Source organism: Mangifera indica, chromosome 3 (genome assembly GCF_011075055.1).
Source record: "Mangifera indica cultivar Alphonso chromosome 3, CATAS_Mindica_2.1, whole genome shotgun sequence".
NCBI classification, from domain to species: domain Eukaryota; kingdom Viridiplantae; phylum Streptophyta; class Magnoliopsida; order Sapindales; family Anacardiaceae; genus Mangifera; species Mangifera indica.
In genome coordinates, this window is record NC_058139.1 from 17,459,782 (window position 1) to 17,483,049 (window position 23,268).

Consider the following 23,268-nt stretch of genomic DNA (forward strand, 5'->3'; position numbering starts at 1 on the left):
AAAAAAAAAAAACCTTAAGTCCATTACACAAGATTGTAAAGAAATCAATACACATAAAAGCAATCCCAAACATTCCACAAGAAATGGACAAGTGAATCAATAAACTTTTGTGCTTATTTTCTTTTACAGAATTTTTCTCATCTAAGCAATCATAATTGATCCGAGAAAGTTTAATTAGTGCTTATTTACTTGGGTATGTTGGGCAAAGCAGTAAGTGCAGATAAAGACATGCAGTGACACTTTAATTAGTGATATTTGGAAAGGAGAGAAAATAGAAACTATAAACAAGAATTTGTGTTTTTTTGCGGTAAAATGCAACTTACAAGTCTAACCTGAACAAAAAAAAGGTCCGTATATTATATCTCAACTACGCTTGCAGGTAAAACTGGCAACACTACAGTGGAAAAAAATGGAGATGCTATGCTACACAAGATCTGCTCCAATAAAATGTCTCCATCTCAATCAAATCATCATGTTAGCAGATTATCTAAAAGCAACTCCAAACACTAATGGGTATATATACATCTCTTTTAAAAACTCATATAAACTGAAGAAGAACAGTTATGCGGAAGACCGCGGAGAGGGAATTCTTAAGCAACTGCTGGGTCAGGCATGCCTATCGGATTCCACATTAGGTGCTGTGGCAGCATCAGCAGCAGTTGTGGTCTTGTCCAGACTCTGAGCCTTCCTCAGAATAATTTGGATCTGACAACCCAGAAAGATGGATGAAGAATAAGAACCTGAAACTGGCGAAAAAGAAGGAAGCTAAGTTAGCAGTACAACCTTAGGTTTCTGAATGAAAGAACCTCCATGAACCATCCATCTAAGAGACGGTGCAGATCAAAAATCAAGAAAAAAATATAGTTTGCCGCTGCTGCTAAAGTTTTGAGCTAAGACATAATTCATTCAGTAGCCTAAGGTTCAACTGCTTTCATCAGTTAAATTTACTTAGCACAAATTCCAGCTACTCATTTCCTACTAATAGCTTCATCTCTTTCATTATCTCCCAGATTGAAAAGCCCGTTTTTGAGAAACTCAACAGGATCACGGCTCCAGCTTACAGCCTGCAACCGCACCAACAAAGGTCTGGTGATACAGATATTCACTGTAGAGATTATCTTTCTGAAATTCCTTCAAGTTTTGAGCAAAACTATAAATATCTTACACCGCTTAACATTGCTCATAATGTCACCAAGATGTCATAGGAATGGAGTGAAGATATAGTTTGTCACTTATTTTTCCCTTGTTATCTTTTTATTTTTAAGAAGTGTGTTTAGTTAAAAATTACAGTGTTGTTGTTGTTCATATTAGGCAAATACAATATTGTTTCATTTTACAATGAGACATTAAGAATAGAAAAACTTCTTAGCCTCTCTACCTCTCTTTTCTGCCAAACAACGTCGTTTTATCTAGTAATAGGTAAAATAACGACGTTATATAAATGAGTTGCAAACTTTGAACCACAAATCTAAGTCACAAATTCGAGCTACAGATCCGAGCCATAAATTCAAGTTGAGCTGGAACCACAAATTCGAACTATGAATTTAAGTCAAAATAGATCTAAACACCCCATTACTCAAGTTCGGTTTGGTTTAAAAGACAATCTAACTCATTTAGCTTAAACTTGATTCAAATTTAAAATAAGCTGAGCTCAACTGACTTTTATGATCAAGTCAGCTCAATTTAAATTCAGCCCAATGATAAGCATTGGTTAATCACTCTTATTATCTTGTATGGTGAAAGATAAATTAAATGAAGTAAGGATAGGACAAATAGCTAGGTTTTTGAATGTGTTCAACCCACTTTTTGGATACATACTTCTACAGTTATGTGATTAGTGACTTTTTGAGATAGCTCAGGCAAAGTGGGAGTAGTAGAATGTCATGATTTTGGATAAGGGTTCCAAAAAGAGTAGTTGAATTTCTATAAGAATCTCTTCATCCACTTTAGAAAAATGCTTATTTAATCGAACAAAAGGAACATGTTACAATATAGTTGGTTTGTTAAAACTCATGAGAGTTTGCCTTGAAATTTGAAGCTGATGTTTACAAAAAGGGAAGCACATGTTTTATTTGAAAAAGTCTTAGGTAGACTTAGTATTTGATATTTGTTCAGATCAGAATCTTGCTCCTTAATTTTCTGATTTTCAGTTAGTCAAGTAATGCCAATAAAATCTGATAGTAGTTGAGATTTATTAGGATTTTAGTTTGGTTGTAAGCCTATAAATAGGCATTCTCATTTCTGAAATATATTGTAGTGTGCCTTCCTTCAATATTTTAACTCTCAATTTCCTTTGTTATTTTCTTCAAAATTCTATATTTTCAGGTTATTATAGAGAACCTGAATTTTCCAACATTACAACAGTGGTATCAGAGCTTAATTCCTTCGGGCTGTGAGGGTTATTTGAGTGTAAACACTGTGAGGTTGAGAGAGAGAGATTTCCACATTTGTTTATGGCTTCTTCTAGTTCTTCTACTCCTGCAACTCCAATGTTTACAGGAGATCATTTTCACATATGGGCTGTAAAAATGAGAGTTTATTTGAGATCTCAAGGTCTATGGCATGTAGTGGAAACTGATGAAGATCCACCTGCCTTGAGAGAAAATCCAACTCTTGCTCAGATAAAGGCACATGAAGAAGAAAAGCTGAAGAAGGACAAAGCCTTGACATGTATCCATTCTTGTTTGGCTGATGACATCTTTACCAGCATTATGCACTTGGACTCTTCTAAAGCTGTATGGGATAAGCTAATGGAGACATTTGAAGGAGATGAAAGAGTGAAGGCAAGCAAGGTACTTACTCTTAAGAGAGAATTTGAGCTACAAAAAATGAAAGATGATGAGCTGGTGAAGGACTACTCAGCAAGGCTTATGAAGCTGGTTAACCAGATCAGATTGCATGGTGAGAATCTACCTGATCAGAAGGTGGTAGAAAAGATTATGGTTTCAGTACCTCAAAAGTTTGAAGCCAAGATCTCTGCAATTGAAGAATCTTGTGACTTGCAAAGACTCACAATTTCAGAATTAATTAGCAAGCTTTATGCACAGGAGCAAAGAGTTTCAATGAGAAATGATGCAGCTACTGAAGGTGCTTTTCAAGCATATCACAAAGGAAAGAAGTCCTTCAAGAACAACAAAGGGAAATTTGCAGGATCTTCACCTGCAGCAGAAAAAAAAAAGAATTTTCCTCCTTGCTGTCATTGCAAAAGAACCAATCATGCTGAAAAGGATTGTTGGCACAAAAATAAACCTCCTTGTAATTTCTGTAATAAAGTCGGCCACACTGAGAAGTATTGCAGGGCCAAGAAAAGCCAATCTCAACAGCATCCTCAGCAACATGCAAATGTGACTGAAGAAGATAAAAATGATGTTGAGCATTTGTTTATGGTCTCACAAGCACTTAGTTCTCATGAACTAAATACTTGGCTCATTGATAGTGGCTGCACCAGTCACATGACAAAATATCTATCATTTTTCACCTCCATTGATAGATCAATTCAACCAAAGGTCAAGTTAGGAAATGGTGAAGTTGTGCAGGCCAAAGGAAAAGGGACAATTGCTATCAACACCAAGAAAGGTACAAAAATGATCACTAATGTTCTTTATATTCCAGAACTAGATCAAAATCTTCTTAGTGTTGCTCAAATGCTGAGAAATGGATATGCAGTTGCTTTTAAAGAAAAATTTTGTTTCATCACTAATGTTCATGGAACAGAAATAGCCAAACTCAAAATGAATGGAAATAGCTTTTATTTGAAGCTTGACTTAGTTGAAGATCATGTCTTTAGTGCTAAGATTGATGAAAGTATTGTTTGGCACAAAAGATATGGTCATTTCAACTTGAAGTCATTGAAGTTTATGCAGGAAGCTGGTATGGTTGAAGACATGTCTGAAATCACAATCAATGCTCAAACTTGTGAAAGTTGTGAGCTTGGGAAGCAGCCTAGACAACCATTCCCTCATGATACGACCAAGAGAGCTACTTAGAAGTTAGAATTAGTTCATTCAGATATTTGTGGACCAATGAGCACAGTTTCATTAGGCAGCAATGTGTATTTTGCACTATTTATTGATGATTTTAGCAGAATGACTTGGGTTTATTTTCTAAAAACCAAGTCACAAGTGCTTTCCAAATTCAAAAGCTTCATGAAAATGGCTGAAAACCAAAGTGGCCAGAAGATTAAGGTGCTCAGAACTGACAACGGAGGTGAGTATACCTCAACAGAGTTTAACATTTTTTGTGAAGGAGCTGGAATTATACATCAGTTGACAGTTCCATACTCACCACAGCAGAATGGAGTCTCCGAGAGGAAGAATAGAACCGTGATGGAGATGGCAAGGTGTCTGTTATTTGAAAAGAAGTTACCAAAGCTTTTATGGGCTGAAACAGTCAATACTTCAGTATATTTGCTTAACAGGCTTCCAACTAGGTCTATTCTAAGCAAAACACCAATAGAGGTATGGTCTGGTCTAAAACCTTCTGTTAAGCACCTGAAAGTTTTTGGCTCGTTGTGTTACTTTCATGTGCCATCTGTGAAGAGAGGGAAGCTTGATGAAAGAGCTGAGAAAGGTGTATTTGTTGGGTATGCAGCAGAATCAAAAGGTTACAAGATTTATAGCTTGAGTGGAATGAAAATTGTGATAAGTAGAGATGTGCACTTTGATGAAAATTCCTATTGGGATTGGGACTTGAAGAAAGTCAACAAGTGTGATCAAGCCACTCCATCTATTCCTGAACAAGCAACAGAAAACACAAGTATTGAAGATCAACTCGTTGAAGCAACTTCAGACACACCTGTGCTAAAGGTGAAATCATTATCTGATGTGTATGAGAGGTGCAATCTTGTACATGCTGACCCTACATGTTACACAGAAGCTGTAAGATTTCCAGAATGGATTGAGGCCATGAAGGCTGAAATTGATGTTATTGAAAAAAATGGAACCTGGAAGCTGACAGAACTACCTAAAGCTAACAGGGTAATTGGTGTGAAATGGGTTTTCAGAACCAAATTCAATTCAGATGGCTCAATCTTTAAGCACAAGGCCAGATTGGTTGCAAAGGGCTTTGCCCAAGTTGCTGGAGTGGACTACAATGATACATTTGCACCAGTAGCTAGACATGACACTATAAGGCTACTACTTGCTCTTGCTGGTCAATTGGGATGGAAAGTGTACCATTTAGATGTCAAGTCAGCTTTTCTAAATGGTATACTTCAGGAAGAAATTTATGTTCAACAACCAGAAGGCTTTGAAGTTGCTGGCAATGAACACAAAGTGTACAAGCTACATAAGGCTCTCTATGGTCTGAAGCAAGCACCAAGAGCCTGGTATAGCAGAATTGATTCTCATCTAATCCAGCTTGGATTCATGAGGAGTGAAAATGAAGCCACCTTGTATTTACAACAGAATAATGATGGTTTGCAACTAGTAGTGTCACTTTATGTTGATGACATGCTAGTTACTGGAAGCAATATGCAGGTTCTGGCCAAGTTTAAAACAGAAATGCAAGATGTATTTGAGATGTCTGATCTTGGCATCATGAACTACTTTCTTGGAATGGAAATTTATCAATGCAGCTCAGGTATTTTCGTTTCACAAAGAAAATATGCTGTTGATATTCTTAAAAAATTCAAATTAGATTCATGCAAAGGAGTAGCAACTCCATTGGCACAGAATGAGAAGATTTCAAAGAATGATGGTGAGAAACTTGAAGAACCCTCTGCATATAGAAGCTTGGTAGGCAGCCTACTGTACTTGACAGCAACCAGACCTGACTTGATGTTTCCAGCTGGTTTGCTTTCAAGATTCATGAGTTCACCTACAAATGTTCACATGGGAGTTGCAAAAAGGGTGCTGAAGTATGTTAAAAGTACAACAGATCTTGGCATCTGGTATTGGAAGATAGAAGGAGTTAAATTAAATTGCTATGCTAACAGTGATTGGGCAGGAAGTGTTGATGACATGAAGAGTACTTCTGGCTATGTATTTACAATTGGTTCAGGTGCCATCTGCTGGACTGCAAGAAAGCAAGAAGTGGTAGCACAATCAACTGCAGAAGCGGAGTATATCTCCCTTGCAGCTGCTGCAAATCAAGCAATATGGTTGAGAAAATTGCTTGCTGATCTAGGCCAGGAACAAAGGTCACCAACTGAGCTTTATTGTGACAACAAGTCAGCCATTGCCATTGCTCAAAATCCTGTCCAACATGGACGGACCAAGCATATTAATGTAAAATTTCATTCCATAAGGGAAGCTGAAAAGAATTCACTTGTCAAGTTGCATCATTGCTCAACTGAAGTGCAACTTGCTGACATAATGACTAAGGCGCTTCCTAATTCAAGGTTGGAGTTCCTAAGGATGAAGCTTGGCATGTCTAAGGCAAATCTCAAGGAGGAGTGTTAAAACTCATGAGAGTTTGCCTTGAAATTTGAAGCTGATGTTTACAAAAAGGGAAGCACATGTTTTATTTGAAAAAGTCTTAGGTAGACTTAGTATTTGATATTTGTTCAGATCAGAATCTTGCTCCTTAATTTTCTGATTTTCAGTTAGTCAAGTAATGCCAATAAAATCTGATAGTAGTTGAGATTTATTAGGATTTTAGTTTGGTTGTAAGCCTATAAATAGGCATTCTCATTTCTGAAATATATTGTAGTGTGCCTTCCTTCAATATTTTAACTCTCAATTTCCTTTGTTATTTTCTTCAAAATTCTATATTTTCAGGTTATTATAGAGAACCTGAATTTTCCAACATTACAACATGGTTATCATACTAACAAATCGGCCTGTCTTTTGTCTCACAATTCTCAATTAAAAGTCCTCATCAAAATTAGCGAAAGCAGCTGATTTAGAGGGTGCAGTTGATTTGCAAGTTTATGTGTATGCATGCTTTTTTTTTTTTTTTTTTTCATTTGGCAAGGAGTAGAGATAAAGAGACTAAGAAGTTTTGTTTTATATTCCTAATACTAACCTTAAAATGAAGCAATATTGTATATGCTCTACATGAACAACAACACCGGAATTTTCAACTAAACAAAATTCCTTAAAATAAAAAGATAACAATGAAAAAATGAGTGGCCAACAATATCTTCACTCCATTTCTACGACATCTTGGTGATATTAGGAGGAATGCTAAGCAGAAAAGGCAAAATATAATTATGTTTATGCCCAAAACTTAGAGAAAATCCAAAAAGATAAACTCTACATTGAATGTTAGTATCACCAGTCCTTTGTTGGTGCGGCTACATGCTGTAAGCTGGAGCAGTGATACGGTTGGATTTCTCAAAGACGGGCTTTTCAATCTAAGAGACAGTGAAAGAGATGATGCTATTGGTTGGAAACGAGTAACTGAAATTTGTGACAAGTAAATTTGACTTATGAAAGCAATTGAACCTTAGGCCACTAAATGAATTGGCCTTGATTGTCCTCAAGCTTGGAGGCTATTAGACATATCTTCTTTGTCCTTGTTGCATTCACCAAAAGCATGTATCTGATTGTTCAAAAATGGGAGGAATTTGTTTAACAGGAAAAGGGTGTGGTCTGGCCTCTTACCTCCATCGTATCTTTTCAGAATGGCATCATCCTTGTGCCACTGCATGTTCATCTACAATACAACATAAGATCAGAGAAACCTAGTTAGGAAAATTTCAGAGTGCTTTTTCATTTCAGAGAACTATTTTTAGCTTCCACAGTCTAATAGTCTGATCTAATATCAAGATATGTTGTTATGGGATTCAATATTTATTATAAATACTAGAATAATTTATCATGGCTTTTGGGTTTTACAACCCAAAAGACATCTTGATATCTAGTGGAACTCACAACAATCTTAGCGATGTGGGATGCATATCTAAACCCAACATTTTTACTATGTTTTATTGATGTAGGATTTGTCTAAGGTATTGAAATATCATAGTAAAACACATGAATTACATTAAGTCTCCAAGAAATCCCTACTGCCATACAATGTTTCAAGAAATTCAAATAAAACCCCAAGCAAGATTATTTGTAAATAAAGAAATCTGAAAACTTAAAAATGCCTTGAAACCCCATCATTTTCATTCAAGTGAATTCTTTTAGAAAAAGGGAAAAAATCACAACCGAACAAAGAATTTGAGAAGGGAAGCCTGAAAATGTAGAGGGAGATAAGAAAGCTTCAATTCCCCTATAGTTTTCTCGGCAACCAAACATACCAAGCCAAGAACAAAAAATAAAAACTTAAGCCTATTACACAAGATTGTAAAGAAACCAATACACATAAATGCAATTCCAACTATACCACAAGAAATGAACATGTGAATCAATAAACGCTTCCACTACGAGCAATAGTTCTGGTGCCATCTCTCAAGTAAAAAACTCCATGCAACAATGGCGCTTCTTGGAATGTTGGAGAGGCTTGAGACTTTTGTGAGGGAGTCTGTTGTGATGGGGCCTAGAGTTTGTTAAGAGCATTCGGTTAAAGGTAGTTTTAAAGACTCATGAGATTGCATTTGTTTCCCAAGCAGCCTATGCACCCAATTCATTACCACTCTATTTGTAGGCAGTTATTTCAAGCGGGAACAGTCTTACCAGTAACAAGTTGTAACTGCTAGTAGTGCTAGACTTAGATTATAACAATAATATAAAAGGAAAAGGATGAAGGAATAGTATATACCATGTCCATGGCTGCCGGGTTCAACATTATTGTACTGCTCTATGTAACACTGCAACAAGTACATATTAATAAGATTAAACAAAACCCCATTTAGAAAATATGCAGATTTCCATGTCATTAATTTTTCATTTCAGTAAATGTAGAGAGAAAAATGAATTAAAACCATCCATCTAAGAGCCTATACAGATAAAAAATAATATATATATTATAAATAAAATCAAAATTAAGCTTTTAATTAGAGTTGAATTCAAACCGAGTTTATTAGATCTCAACTTGAGCTCGGTTCAAACGAGTCTGAAACAAGCTCAACTCAAACAAACTTGAGCTTGGGTTTTGGGGTATTCAACTCATCAAGCTTACAAACTTAAAAATTTTGATACAAAACAATGTCATTTTGACTAATATATATTAAAACGACATTATTTTAATAATGACCTAACTAAATGCTTTTGGGTCCTTTCAAACAAGCTGAGCTCGAATTCAAGTTTAGTTCCATGCAAATTGAGTCAAGCTCAAGCTTGGCTCGGCTCAAATCTAGCCTTACTTTTAATCCTATATTTTATGAAACCCTTTTGAGGAATTATGAAGAAATATATAGCTAATAAAGAAAACAGGAAAAAACGTTGATACCTTGGCAAGATTGTGGTAGAAAATGAAGGGTTTCCTTTGTTATCTTCATCATGGAGATTATCATTCTAGAATTCCTTAGAGCTGACAATTTTCAATAAGACCTGCTAACCCGACATAACATGATACAGAAAAAATCGGATTAGGATTAAAATTTTTGACACAAAATTTATTTCAGGTCAACCCGATACGACTCAGAAATTAAATCGGATAGCATTAGGGTCCACAAGAAAGTAACTTGATACGACCCAAATCGATTCAAATATTTTAAAAAAATGTTACTTTAATAGAATTTGTTAGGGAAAAATTATAAAAATGTTGAAAGACAATATCAACAACAATTGAAATCTTTACAGACTGCATATAGTTGTAATTACTCTTATTATTTTTTATTTCTATTTAAATATTTTATTTATTATTAAGTAGTCAGAATGTGATATGGTTAGTTAGATTATTGATGTGTTTTACAAGTCTTAATATGTAATTTTTAGACCATTTGTAAACAAGATAAAATGTTATATTGTACGTTTTATTAATAGTAGGTTGGGGTAATTCGATGAAGAAATTAAAATAGTAAAAACACCTTGAAAAGTGAAAATAATAGATAATTTCAGGTCAATTTGGATCGTGTTGGATCAACTCAAATATTTAAGAGTTAGGTTAGAGTTAAAAAATTTTGACATGATTCTAATTTAGATCGGGCTAGAATTGGAGGTCTTTAATAGAAAACCCAAATTAATACAATATGAACACGATCCGATGACACGAATTGTCAGGTCTATAATTCCTTTAAGTTTTGAGCTAAGATATAATCATATTATGCCATTTATACCTAACATTGTTGATAATGTTACTAAGATGTCATAGGAATGGAGTGAAGATATAGTTTATCACTCATTTTGTGATACCTCTAGGCAAATTCCATAGCGGCAAAGCATGGGAGAAATGTTATGTTTATCTATGCATCCCACATTGCTTGAGGATGAGAAGATTTAACTAGTTAATACCCTGTGAGCTTTCTAAACTGTCAAGACACATTTTGAATTGCAAAACCTAGAAGCAAAACCATAGTAGACTATGTGTCCAAAGTTAACAATATCTTGATAGTGGCAAGGCTATTGGACCAGAGATGTTACAATGGTATCATAGTGGCTCTACGTGTCCTCTTGAGCAATGACAGGGTAAACCTCAGCTAAGATGTTAAGTCCCGTAAAAAGGGTGTATGTGATACCCTTAGGCAAATCTCAAATCAGCAAAACATGAGAGAGATGTTGATCTATTTGTGCATCCCACATTGTTTGGAAATGAGAAAATTTGACTGGTTAAATGATCTGTGAACTCCTTAAGCCTTCAAGATATGTTTTGGCTTGCAAAACATAGAAGCAAAGCTATGATGGACTAAGTGGACGATATCTTAACAGTTAGTCGGGCTATTAGACCAAGGATATTACACATTTTTCCTTTGTTATCATTTTATTTGTGGGAAGTGTGTTCAGTTAAAGATTACAGTGTTATTATTCTTGTTGGACATATTCAATGTTGCTTCATTTTACAATAAGTATTAGGAATGGAAAACAAAACTAATGGTCTCTCTGTCTCTCCTCCCTGCCAAAAAACATCGTTTTATCTCGTAATAGGTAAAATGATGTCATTTTGTAAATGACTCGCAAACTTTGAAGCATGAATCTAAGTTACAAATTGGAATCACAAATGCAAACTATAAATTTAAGTCGAACTAGGGCTACGAATTCTAACAATGAATTCAAGTCAAACTCAATCCGAACATTCCATGACTTGAGTTCGGTTTGAATAAAAAGTTGATCCAATTGATCTAGCTCGAAATCAATCCAAAATCAAACTAAACAAATTTAAACCAAACCGTGTTAAGCCAATTGCCATGACCGAGTCCAAAAAGATAATCTCTGTAGTGAATATTTGTATCACCAAGTCTTTGTTGGTGCAGCTGTAGGCTATAAGGTAGAGCAATGATTCTATTGGATATCTCAAAAATAAGCTTTTCAATCCGGAAGACGGTGAAAGAAATGAACCTATTTGTGGGAAATGAGTAACTAGATTTTGTGACCAATAAATTTGACTATTGAAAGCAGTTGAACCTTAGGTATACATATTGTCCTTGATTGTCTTCAACCTTGGTGACTAGCAGACATACCTTCTTTATCGTTGTTGCGTTTACCACAAAAATGCATCTAATTGTTTAAAAATGAGAGGAAATTTGTTTAACAAGAAAATTGTATGGCCCAGCCTCTTACCTCCTCCATTGTCTCCTTTGAGAAGGGCATCATCTTATTGCCACTGCATGTTCATCTGGAATACAATATAAGATCAGAGAAACCTGGTATGAAAATTTCATAGTGGTTTTTCATTTCAAAGAACTATTTATAACATCTATGGTTAAATGGTCTAGTTCATTTTCAAGATATGTTGTTATAGGACTCAATGTTTATTGTACAAATTAAACAAAGTTTATCATGGTTTTTGAGTTTTACAACAATCTTAGTAATGTGAGATGCACATCTAAATCCAACATTTTTACTGTGTTTTACCAATGTGAAATTTCACTAGGGTATTGGCCTATCATAGTAAAACACATTTATTACGTTAAGTCTCCAAGAAAATCACTGCTACCATATAGTGTTTCAAGAAATTCAAATAAAACGCCAAGCAAGATTATTTGTTAAAGGAAAAAACTGAAAACCTTTAAAATATCTTGAAACCCCATAATTTTCATTCTTGTGAATTCTTCAAAAAAAGGGGAAAAATCAAAACTAAACCAAAAATTTCAAAAAAGAAGCTTAAAAATGTAGAGGGAGATAAGGAAGCATCAATTCTTCTAAATCCAAGGATAAAGAAACTAATAAACCTTTCGAGCTTATTTTCTTTTCCCTATAGTTTTCTCGGCAACCAAAGATACCAATCAAAGAACTAAGAACAGAAAATAAAAACTTAAGCCTGACACAAGAATGTAAAGTACACATAAAAGAATTTACTTGGGTGTATTGGGCAAAGCAGTATATGAAAATAAGATATGCAGTAGTAGTGTCAAGATTGGTAAAAAAGTCATCAAGTTACTCCTCCTAGTTGATTGATAAAGACACAGTAACCCCTCCTACTATGAGCAATAGTTCTGGTGCCATCTCTACAGTAAAAAAACTCTATGCAACAATGGCACTAGCTTCTTGAAAAGCCGGTGAGGCTTTAGATTTATGTAAGAGAGTCTATTGTGATGGGGGGTTGGTCTTATATAGTGGTGACAGTTATCTTTGGGGCCAAGAGTTTGTTAAAGAACGTAAGAGGTATCGATAAAAGGTAGTTTAAAAGAACGATGAGGTTGCAGTTGTTTCTTAGAAAGCCTATGCACCCAATTCATTACCGTTCTATTTCTATCTTTTAAATGTAAGATTTTATTTGCATAATCAATCATACAATCATTCAATCCTAATTCCACAAGATATAGACATAGATTATAAAACATTAAATTGAAAACTTTAGAATTATAAAATGTCATACAATCTGAAATTTTGAATTTGTCACGTTGTTGAGATTACTTGCATCGAAATGGTTAGTCTACTGCTTTCGAAACTATACTAAATGGGTTTCAGAGAGGGTGTCTAGCCAAAAGTTCAATAACTTTCAAGTCTCACACTAATTTGTCAACCCATATCATAATGCAAGTTTATTATATTTATTTTTATTAATCACTTAGACACAGTAATAAGCACGGTTAGGCCCATGGCACAATCCAAAGTCTCAGTCCATGTCTTCTTGAACCCTTAACAAGTTGATAGGCCAATTTTTTTTTCTATTTTTCATTATTTATAATTTTTTATTATTTTTAACGGATTGATTTATAGGTTTTATCCCAAAGCTCTTGATACAGCTTACAATTTTGCAAGTCATGCCATACATGTTGTGTCAAAAGAAAGGGTGTGGACAGTCAACAACAGTATTTTCTCTGATAAACTATAAAAAATTCTCTATTATTTTTTCTCTGATTGTTTCTTTAGGATGCTGGGAAATAATGAGAAATGTTGTCAAGATTTACTTGGTGAGAAGCTTATGCTCGGAGGCTGTCAATGATGAATGAACACATGGAGGTGTAATACCCTAGCTAAATGTAAAAGGCAATTTGGTCATTTCTCTATTATTTGATACTACATTTTATTACTCAAATTTTGCTTTTAAATTGTGTTCATGTGCCTGTGTTTAGAGATTGTGTATGCCCATCCAATTTTATATATATATATGTATGTATAAGGTGTGTGAACATGAAAATGTGTAAGATAAGGATTTGTAAGGGATGGTTAGAGATGTTAGGACCCTTGAGTTTCTTTGATCACCAAAAGTCGACAGCGGAATGGGGTATGAGAATTGCACGGCTATGCCATGGTTGGGTTACCACTCATAGTAGCCAAGAGCTCGGCTAGTAGCCTAAGCACGCTTGGGGTTCATCGAGGTGTTGGATGTGCACCTGTAGAAGTATTGTCGATGAGCAGCTCACATGGCAGCCACGTAGTGCGCACACCAGGCGTGTATCGCGCAAGCCGAATATGCTCCATGAACATCGAATGTGTGAAAGCTCAAAGCCAATGTGTCGTTGTGCACTTGCGAGAGATAAAATTCATGTGAAAAAATTTATATTAGGTACTGTAGCATGCTAGCCATGCATGCTTTGGGCTAGTGTGCTATGTGCGCACCCCCACATGTTATGGTGCACTTGGACCTATTAAAATACGCTCCAACAGACCATAATGCATCTATGCCAAGCTTTTCACATTCGAGTTGAATCTTAGGAAGGTAATGTTAGCACTATTAATAAATGCGGGGACAGATTAGTGCTTATAAGAGTTCGTAAAGGACCAAGCTAAAAAATGTAGTCTCAATTTTGAGCAAAAGTAATTATGAGTCACATTGGGAGCTAGTTAATGAGACGTCCTGATTTTGAGAATGTGTGAGCCATGATGTGTTTTATGCTCCTATTGTCACTGTACGGGAAACTGGTCTTACGTTGGCTGAGGCAATCAGGAAAATACTTGGCCAACATTCTGGAAGAAAGGACGAAAAGATGAATTGACCCAGGTTGATGAAATTCTAGCATTTCTTTTCTCTATAGCTTGATTCTTGGCATGCTTCTGATGTAGGTTTTGTAATTTAATGCAGCTAAAACCTGTACACTTGCATCCAGTACTCTCATATGTAGGGCTGGAGTCGAGCCGAGCCAGCTCAAGCTCGGCTCGGTCGAGTCAGAAACAAGCCGGGCTCGGCTTAGCTCGATCGAGCTCGAGCTGGCTCGGATTGGCTTGATAGATTTTTTTTTTAATTTTTTATACAAAACGATGTCGTTTTGATCATAATGTATTAAAAACGATATCGTTTTGATAACGAAAAACGAGTCAAATCGAACTCGAACCGAGCTGAATTGAGCTCGAGTCAAGCTCGAGCCGAACTCAAGCCGCCCATATATGAATCGAGCCGAGCTCGAGCTGGCTGCGAGTAAAGCTCGACTCGACTCGAATCAAGCCCTACTCATATGGGTTTTTGGCCCCAGTGGAACTGTTGTTATTTTTTCTCAGGATATTGGCCTGCTAAACATATTCAATCCAGTTCCCTGCTGGTGAAATTTGTCCTCATCTGCTGTATTATTTCTGTTATTACTGCATTTATTGATAACCACCTGTTTCATTCATTCACCATATATGCTATTTATTTATGGGATATATGCTCGTGGGGTCAGTTACCCTCTGCCTCGTGAGAGATGTGCTCCTCCAAATTGTACAAATGTAGACAATTCCAAGAAACTGTTTTTTGTATGGCCAGAGCTAGCGATGGCAACGGGGAGGGGCGGGGAGGGGATATCAATCCCCGTCTCCGTCCCCGTCCCCGGAGGGGATATCAATCCCCGTCTCCAGCCCGTTCCCGTTACGGGGATAACAAAAAATCTCCGTCCTCTCCCCGTGAAGGAAAATCCTCTCCCTATCCCCTCCCCGTCTCCGCGGGAAAAATCCTCTCCCCATCCCCAAGGGGAAAAATCCCCTCCCCATACCCTAGTCAATAAATTTTAATTTCTCAATATTTTATGAATATACACTCTTCAATTGTGCATTATTAATAATTCTAATAATCAATAAATAAATTTTACGAAACTACAAAAGAGTATCTTTTTTATTAGAATGAAATTAATTAAACAAAAATGAAATTAATTAAATTTTCCTGGAGCCAATATTGCTGACTCCAGAATAGAACAACAGAGCTTGGATGCATTATGTGGTAAAGCCAACATAGTTGGTAAGTCTCACGCTCAAGTATTACTGATTGTACAAAATGTACAAGCCAGTCGCTAAGTGGGGCTTTTGCATTACGTTTTGGAGGCTGTTGTTGGGATTAAATAGTTACATAACACTGAAAGACAATCATAGGAATCCTTTTGTTTGCCCAAGTACAGGAGTATAGCTGAAAAATATAGCAGCTGAAAATTATTCTTTTTTTGGGAAAAAAAATGTTGAAGGAAATATATTTATATCAAAAGTCTTTGCATGCCAGTGCAATCATGGAAGGAAAAAGCTTACCTCCAACTACAAGACAAAGAAGCTTTGGCTGGGAGAGGGAGTGCGCAGTGCAGCTGTGGAGTGAAAAATGGAAGCTTTGGCTGGGGGAGGAAGTGTGCGGCTGTGGAGGAAAAATGGAAGGAAAATAGGATTTAGATTTAGGGTTAAAAGATGGGTGGCAATTTTGTAATAAAAATTATTAAGTTTATAGTTTTTAGCAAGGTTTTAAAAACCGAACCGGACCGACCGATCGAACCGGTTGGTCCGTGAACCGGTACTGTAGCTGGATTCTGTTGAAGGCAAAACCGTTTTGGAATAGAAATCGGATTGGACCGCAGTTGAACCGCCGGTTCTCTCCTGAACCGCGGTCCAACCCGGTCCATGCAGGAACCGGTTCAAGGCTGCATATAAAACTTTCTGCATAAAACACTGTTTTTCTTTTTTCCTCTTCCTTGCAGTGCACGCAGACGCAGTCCTTAGTTGCTGCAGCCGACGACTTCCTCCGACGAATTTCCTGTTCCTTGCCGACGACGACGCTGCCGCCGAGGGGTGTCGATTTGCAGGCTTACAAGGCAGTAGTTTCACTTCACGGTGACTTCCCAGGCTCAGACGTTGGCTGACGACGACGATTTTCGTTGCTGCTGTGACCGGCGACTTCTCATTTATTCTGTCAATTACTGAGTTAATAATAGAAGTTTGAAGTGTAATCCAGGCCACAGAAACCAGTTATTCCTAATCCTGTAAAAGAAACTAAAACAAAGTCTTAAAACGGTTCAATCGACAATGTGAAAGTTGTTTCTCCTTACAGAGATGAACTTAAAAAGCCCTTTGTATCCATTCCAAAGAGCGTTTCTTGAACCATTCTCTTATTTTCCAGTGGGCTGCTACACTGGTTTTCTTATTATTCCCACCTAAGACAAACCGCCTTTCCCTCTTTTTGGTAAGTCGTTCAACAGAGCTGCAGTCGTTTAACCGACTTCTCATTTATGACTAAATTGTAATTCGACCGGTTCAAACGGTTCAACAGGTCCGACCGAAACCAGTACTTAAAACGGTTTTTATCCTGGTCCGGTTTTGAAAACCTTCGTTTTTAGTAAATATGTATATGATTTAGGGTAATTTTGTAATAACTTCCAATTTAATTAATTTGGTGCATTTGTATTTTATGATAATGAGATTTTGAGGTTTTTTTAATATATTAGATTAATAGTTCAGAAATTAGTAAAAATTGATAATTGATAATTCAAAAATTAGTAAAATTAAAGTTATGATTTTAATAAATTATAATGTAAAAGTTTATAGAATTTAATAGTTTAAAAAAAATTATATTAATATATTATATTTAGGGGGCGGGGGGGCGGGCCGGGGCGGGGAGGGAAGGGGTAGGGCGGGGCGAGGACATATATATCCCCGTCCCCAATTATGGGGATTTTTTTCATCCCCATCCCTGCCCCTTTTCCCGTTTTTATCGGGGAATCCCCTCCCCATTAGGGTCAGGGAGGGTCGAAGCCCCTAAAACCGGATCCAAATTGCCATCTCTAGCCAGAGCCCTTTAGGAATACAGAAAAGTCCAATGCAAAACGAACGACAAGACACACCGTATAAGAATATGTCTCGCGCATACAACGTATCTCAATATGAAAGGATATTCATACTGCACATGAATAATGATTACAATTGATAATAAAAATGAGTTGGTCATCTATTACTTACAATCATGGGATATATGAAGATGAACTTCTGAAGGACCATATTCATACACAATACTAAGCCATCCAATGGGAAATCTTTTGATAATATTTTAACCGCTCATGGCAATTCAGACGGTCAAGCCTGTTAAACCCATTCACATATCTACGATCCATCCATAAAGACAGCACCATGACCACTGGATTTCATAAACTTTTTCAGCAAAAGAACCAAAATTGCTATACTTAGTCCAACAGCAGCCCATGTGAATAGCCGATCATCAGCAGATTTTTGAATCCTCATCTCTGCCCTTGGTGGCAGAATATGATCACTTGAGCCGCTAGTAGAAACCTCTCTTAATGCTCCACCTCCTGCAGGGCTGGGATTAGCATCAGCAGGAACCTCCTGAATTTCATTGGTAATCCTTTCACCCAATGCAGGATTTGGATGCCCTTCCTGGGAATGCACAATACCAGCACCTTGGGAACTTTCTTGGAACTCACCATCCTTGTTGGCAGGGTCTTCTTCAGAGAACTCTAGGGGGCTGAACTGAGGAACACTGGGTGCCTTGCTTAACATATATTCATGAATCTGTCAACCAAAAGTTGATTAGAACAAATCATGTGTAAAGCTAAAAAACACAAAAGAAAGATTTAGCTAAATCATACCTCATCAATGAGCTTCTGGCGTTCAGGAGTCCCAAATCTTGGGGCAGCTTCACGAGATTTGATAGCCAGAGCATGCCTCTCTTCCTTCTTATAATCTAGTGAACCCAATGCACCATTTGGGTTGGTAGGCATGAATGCAATTAGCGCTACAAGGGCAGTACGCACTGCAGAAAAACAATTGCGTTAGCCAGGTGCAAAACTTACAATACACAGGTTTGCAGCCCACTTAGAAAAATACAAAATATCAGATAATGTGCACATGCCAAGTTGAAAAATCATTCAGCATTAGAGGGAAATACACTTTGCAGCATAGGTTGAAGCAAAACACATTCATTCCAATAATGAGGCAGATATTTAACCAATCTGCCAAGCATTGCCAGAACTTAGAATTGTTTTCCAAAGTTTTGATCCCACAATAAAACAAAGCAGCAGCAATATTTGATGGATAATCAAACAAATTTATATCCAGGCTAACAATGGTCTAAATTCCTAATATATCAAGCTAAATGATTGACTGCATGAAAATAAACACCACTGATTAAATGAATATAACATAAATTCACAGTTTCACACACGTATTTGCAAAGCCTACTTCAAATATTCATTATATAATCAACATGCAAAACCATGTAAGATACAAGAAGCACAAACATATCATTACTCAAAAGAGTTGCAATACACTCAACGAACTGCTTCAATTGGCCTTTGAAGCAATTTAAAACTAGACAATAGACCTTACTTCACAACATTGTACACAGAATGGATCTTGGTGAAGACTACACAAAATCACACCACAGAAAGCTAAAAATAATCAAATTTACCACTCCACGAAGGTTGCCAATGCTCGGGGTGGTGATTTGAAATACTTAAGCATATCTTAGTCTGGGTTTCAAAGCGTCCATTAGGCTGAAAATGAAAAGGCATTTAAAAGCTAATTAGCACATAACAACCAGAAGATGAGCAGCAATGCTTGTCAAGAGAGTAATATCATACAGTCAACAGCATAAACGATGGAGGCTTGAATGGGTATTCAGCAGGCAATTGAATCCGTCCATGATAAATCCCACCTTCAAATTCGGTATCACGCGGACCCCTGATGGCAAATTGCCATTCAAATATATTCTCCTGTGACCAAGAATCATAAGCTTAGCAACACCTACCCCTTGCATAATGCACAGAAAAAACCAAATTTGAAACAGAAGACTCTCTTTCAAAAGAAACTTCACCAATCAAATTAACATAGTTTTGAACATCATTTCACTTCAACGTATCACTAACTTTCGTTTTGTTTTTATCTTGATCACATTCAAATACTTAAGCCAAAAGATAAAGACCCAACTTCTAGTAAATCACTCCCAATTTAACAAACTTAAATAAACAAACTGTAATTTATGAACTTGATTCCACCCCACTCAGCTACATTTCCAAATTCAACTACAGGAAGCCCTAATTGAGTTAGTTTCGTTACACTTAAGCGATTATATAAAAATTTCATAAAAGAATCCTTTTATCAATTCAACAATAATCAAATTAAAAACAAAAAAGACTTCCGAAAAACAAAAATTTATGTAATTATGCATAAACAATTCAAATAAACGACTAAGCAAAAAAAAAAGAAAATCAAATTAATAAAAAATTAAGTAATCCATATGAGCTATTGAAAATGAACAACAATAGATCCCTTAGTTTATTATTTTCAAAACCAGAAAAAAATATTTAAAAATATAAAAAATATTCCAATTAATCTTACGAACCTCCAGTGGAAGGCTCATGAAATCATCTGATGGATTAGATTGCATCTCTTTAACCTCCTGTAAGATTCTCTTCACCGCTGGATTCTTCAGATTGTACTTATCGTCCGCCATTGAATTTCGATCTGACTTATTATTGATCAACCACTACCGTCTGATTTAAAGACCAAATTCTTGCCTGTAACGACAGAAAAGGAAAGGGGAGGCCGGGAGGGGGGAACTGACTTTTTTTAATTGAGATGGGAGACGGTGTGATTTTGGTTGTGAGTTGACACGTCATCTGAAGAGAATTTGCTCACATGGCGACAGATCATTGGCTTTTAGTCTCTTATTAACCAGTAGTGCTAGGGTTGGACTCGAGCCGAGCCAGCTCAAGCTCGAGCTCGGCTCGATTCGGTTCGAGCTTGAAATGAGTCGGACTCTGTTTGATTCAATCGAGCTCGAGTCGAGTTTGAATTAGCTCGGTAGATTTTTTTTAAAATTTTTTATACAAAACGATGTCGTTTTGATCCATATATATACAAAACGATATCGTTTTGATATAAAAAACGAGCCGAACCGAGCCGTAAACGAGCCGAGCCGAAAATGAGTCAAACTAGAGCCGAGCCGAGTTCGATTTGAATCGAGCTCGAGTCAAACTCGAACCGGTCATAAATAAACCGAATCGAGCCCGAACTAGATGAGTTATGGGCCCAATTATACGGGCTGGGCCTTCATATTTTTCGGCCCATGTCAGAAAATTTAACCGCCTTTACTTTCTACTGAGTAATTTTTTTTTTTTTTTAACAATATTCAATTTGACAGCCTTCTCGATGCCATGAGGTCCATGACAAAGCCAAAACGAAGTTGAAGTTTCAGTAACTATGACAAGCATTAATGAAATTAATAATTATTCTATTAGGGGCATCACCTTGAAAGCTTGCTGAGTTTAGTTCACCCGTTTCGAATTTATTTATTTTAATTTTGAGTCAAATCTAAATCAAAATATTTGATTAGTTTTCTAATTCTTTAGATAAACTGGGCGACAGGGTAGATTCGCAAGCTCTGACGTTTGATTTCATGTCTTTTATAACTTTTTGATTGTTTTTTCTTTCAAGGACCATTCTATGTTCTTCTGCTTAATTTCTGTAGCATTCTTGGCTGATTTTCTCAGGAAATTCTTTTGTGGAAGGTTCTTTCAAAGATATTGAGATCAACTTGACTGCGGCTTCTGAAACTATTGTTTGATGTTTAAAAATCTTTACTAGATCCACGTAAAAATGACAAGTAGTTAGAATTTAGTTTTTCTTTAGGACTTGTAATTTTAGTTATTTTCCTCAGTTAGAGTGAGTGTATTCCTAATATCAGTTCGAAGGAAGTGTCCAACATTATTGCCGGTTTCCCAAATCAAAGGATTGTATCTTTATGTTTCACTGACTAAGCTTCTAATGAAGAATATGCCGCCATAATTGAGGAAGATGATTGGATACCTCATAATATTTTTCACACCAAATGTCCGGCACAAAAAAATAAGAGTGTTTTGTACTAGTTTTTTTTTAATCAATTGAAACTTCTCGTGTTTTTTTTTAGCAATAGATTCTTATGAAATAGAGTATTACTATATCTTTAGAGTGACCTAGATAGTGAGATTCGAAATGTCACAGAAATAGATCAATATTAAAAGGTTGACTTTTATGCAATATTTTATCCAAATGTAATTCATATAATCTACTGTTACAATTGCAGGCCACCTTGAAAATTCCAACCTCTATGTCAATGTTACTGTTGTATGTGGAATTGGGCATAAGAATTTGTCAAATAATAATACTATAACTGGAAGATTTTGTCATTCATAAAAAGATTTGTGAATAAGACAAGAAGAAAAGTATTTGGTTACTTATATCTAGAAATACTTTGAGTTTCAAGCATAGGAGTGTGCACCAACTAAAATTGACGTACTTGATTCTGATCTCGGTAGCTAAGTTTTGTATTTAGATGGAGAATGTGATGTTCCCTTTGGAGGGATTCAATTTTAGTGAAGCTCAGCATAAACTTAGCTTTATAGATAATGGTTTTTAGAGTATGCGAGAAAGGAACAAAGGGAAACAATTTAATTTCTTATGGAACTATAGGTTGGGAAAAGTTCGGTGCCATTGATCCAGTTAATTCAGGATATGGATTTTATCAAGATGCTTCATCAAAAGAAGAAATCATCTTCTCCAAGTTTCAACAACCAGAACCCCACCAACATTTTTTTTTTTAAAATCATGTTGTCATAAGAAACATGATTGCAGTCCTGAATCGCCTTGAAAATATAGTGAGAGTGGTCAAAAATACGAAAGCCTTGTATGATGGTGGTGTTTGAAGTTGATGCAAATCTAAACTCACCAGGTTTTGTGAAACATTTCATTGAAGGTCTTTTCTTTCTTAGTGCATATTTTGACTGCATTGATGGATGCATGAAGCGAGATGAGGATAGTGATAGAATCAATGTATTTTAGAGAATCAATCAGAGACATTGTGGTTGGTGAGGGAAAGGCAAGGAAGATTCGACATGTGAAAATTCGTGGATAGAAGGCATTCTTCAGCCGTTATGGCATGAAGGAGATGGAACTAAGTATGGCATCCTTGTAACAAGCAAACCTTATGGTAAACAAATTTGCTTGTGGGAGTTGTTGTACAATTGAGTTGAATGCAAAAAGCCTTGCTGTAGGTTGGAAAGGTACGCCAATTCATTCACTCTTTGTTTGGAAGTTCGATTGAGGAAAACAACTAAGGCATTCACAGTTTATCCTATGTAATTCTGTCATTTAGGGCTTAAATAAATTGATAAAGTAGACAACTACATATTACAATATTTACAAAAGAAAGTTAGTCAGTGTTTACCAGTGATCTCACTGCATTATTTATTTGAAATTATCATTATAATATTGGTGAAGAATGAAACTTTTATCATGTTTGTATGTTTGTATCATAAATTCATTAAGAAAATGGAAACTCAGAGTTGAGGAAAATGGTTCTATTACATGGTGAAAATTTAGACATTTCTAAATAATATAGTTGTGTAGCAAATGAATTCTATATTTTAGTGGGGACAATTCTGGTTATAATAAGGCGATAGTTTTAGTTGAGTTCATTTTTAAATAAGAGGAAAGTTGTCCATTCTTTACGTAGCTTGCAATGTGGTTTTTCTTCCTGATTGTTTCTTACGTTGTTTCTTTCACTATGTCATCATTGATTGAAGTTCTTAGGTGAATTAACAAATAATGATTGAAAACTCCTCCCTTGTAGCTATTTGGTTGTTGGCTATCTCATTCATTAGGTTGCTCATTTTGGTTTTAG

General features: G+C 36.1%; 2 protein-coding genes across 2 annotated transcripts in view; one reads left to right on the top strand and one right to left on the bottom strand.

Annotated features, from left to right (window-relative positions):
- Positions 1-403, top strand: part of LOC123210122 (protein WVD2-like 3) — a 64,668-nt gene extending 64,265 nt beyond the window's left edge. The window contains exon 6 of the mRNA XM_044628339.1: positions 380-403. The gene's annotated coding sequence lies outside the window, so the exon portion shown is untranslated. The remainder of the gene's footprint in view (positions 1-379) is intronic.
- A 17,068-nt stretch (positions 404-17,471) lies between these two features.
- On the bottom strand, positions 17,472-20,194 carry LOC123210349 (ubiquitin-conjugating enzyme E2 32-like). Its single transcript, XM_044628643.1, has 5 exons — positions 19,951-20,194; positions 19,190-19,321; positions 19,018-19,102; positions 18,197-18,360; positions 17,472-18,119 (listed from the first exon to the last, which is right to left on the bottom strand). Exons 1-5 carry the CDS (start codon positions 20,059-20,061, stop codon positions 17,694-17,696), a joined length of 918 nt encoding a protein of 305 aa, XP_044484578.1. The 5' UTR covers positions 20,062-20,194; the 3' UTR covers positions 17,472-17,693.
- Between the last annotated feature and the right edge of the window lie 3,074 nt (positions 20,195-23,268).

Coding starts and splice junctions, on each gene's coding strand:
- LOC123210349 (XM_044628643.1), bottom strand. CDS start 20,061: ATGGCGGACGATAAGTACAATCTGAAGAATCCAGCGGTGAAGAGAATC. Junction 19,322..19,950: donor TCATGAGCCTTCCACTGGAG/GTTCGTAAGATT, acceptor TCTTGGTCACAG/GAGAATATATTTGAATGGCA. Junction 18,120..18,196: donor GCCAGAAGCTCATTGATGAG/GTATGATTTAGC, acceptor TTTGGTTGACAG/ATTCATGAATATATGTTAAG.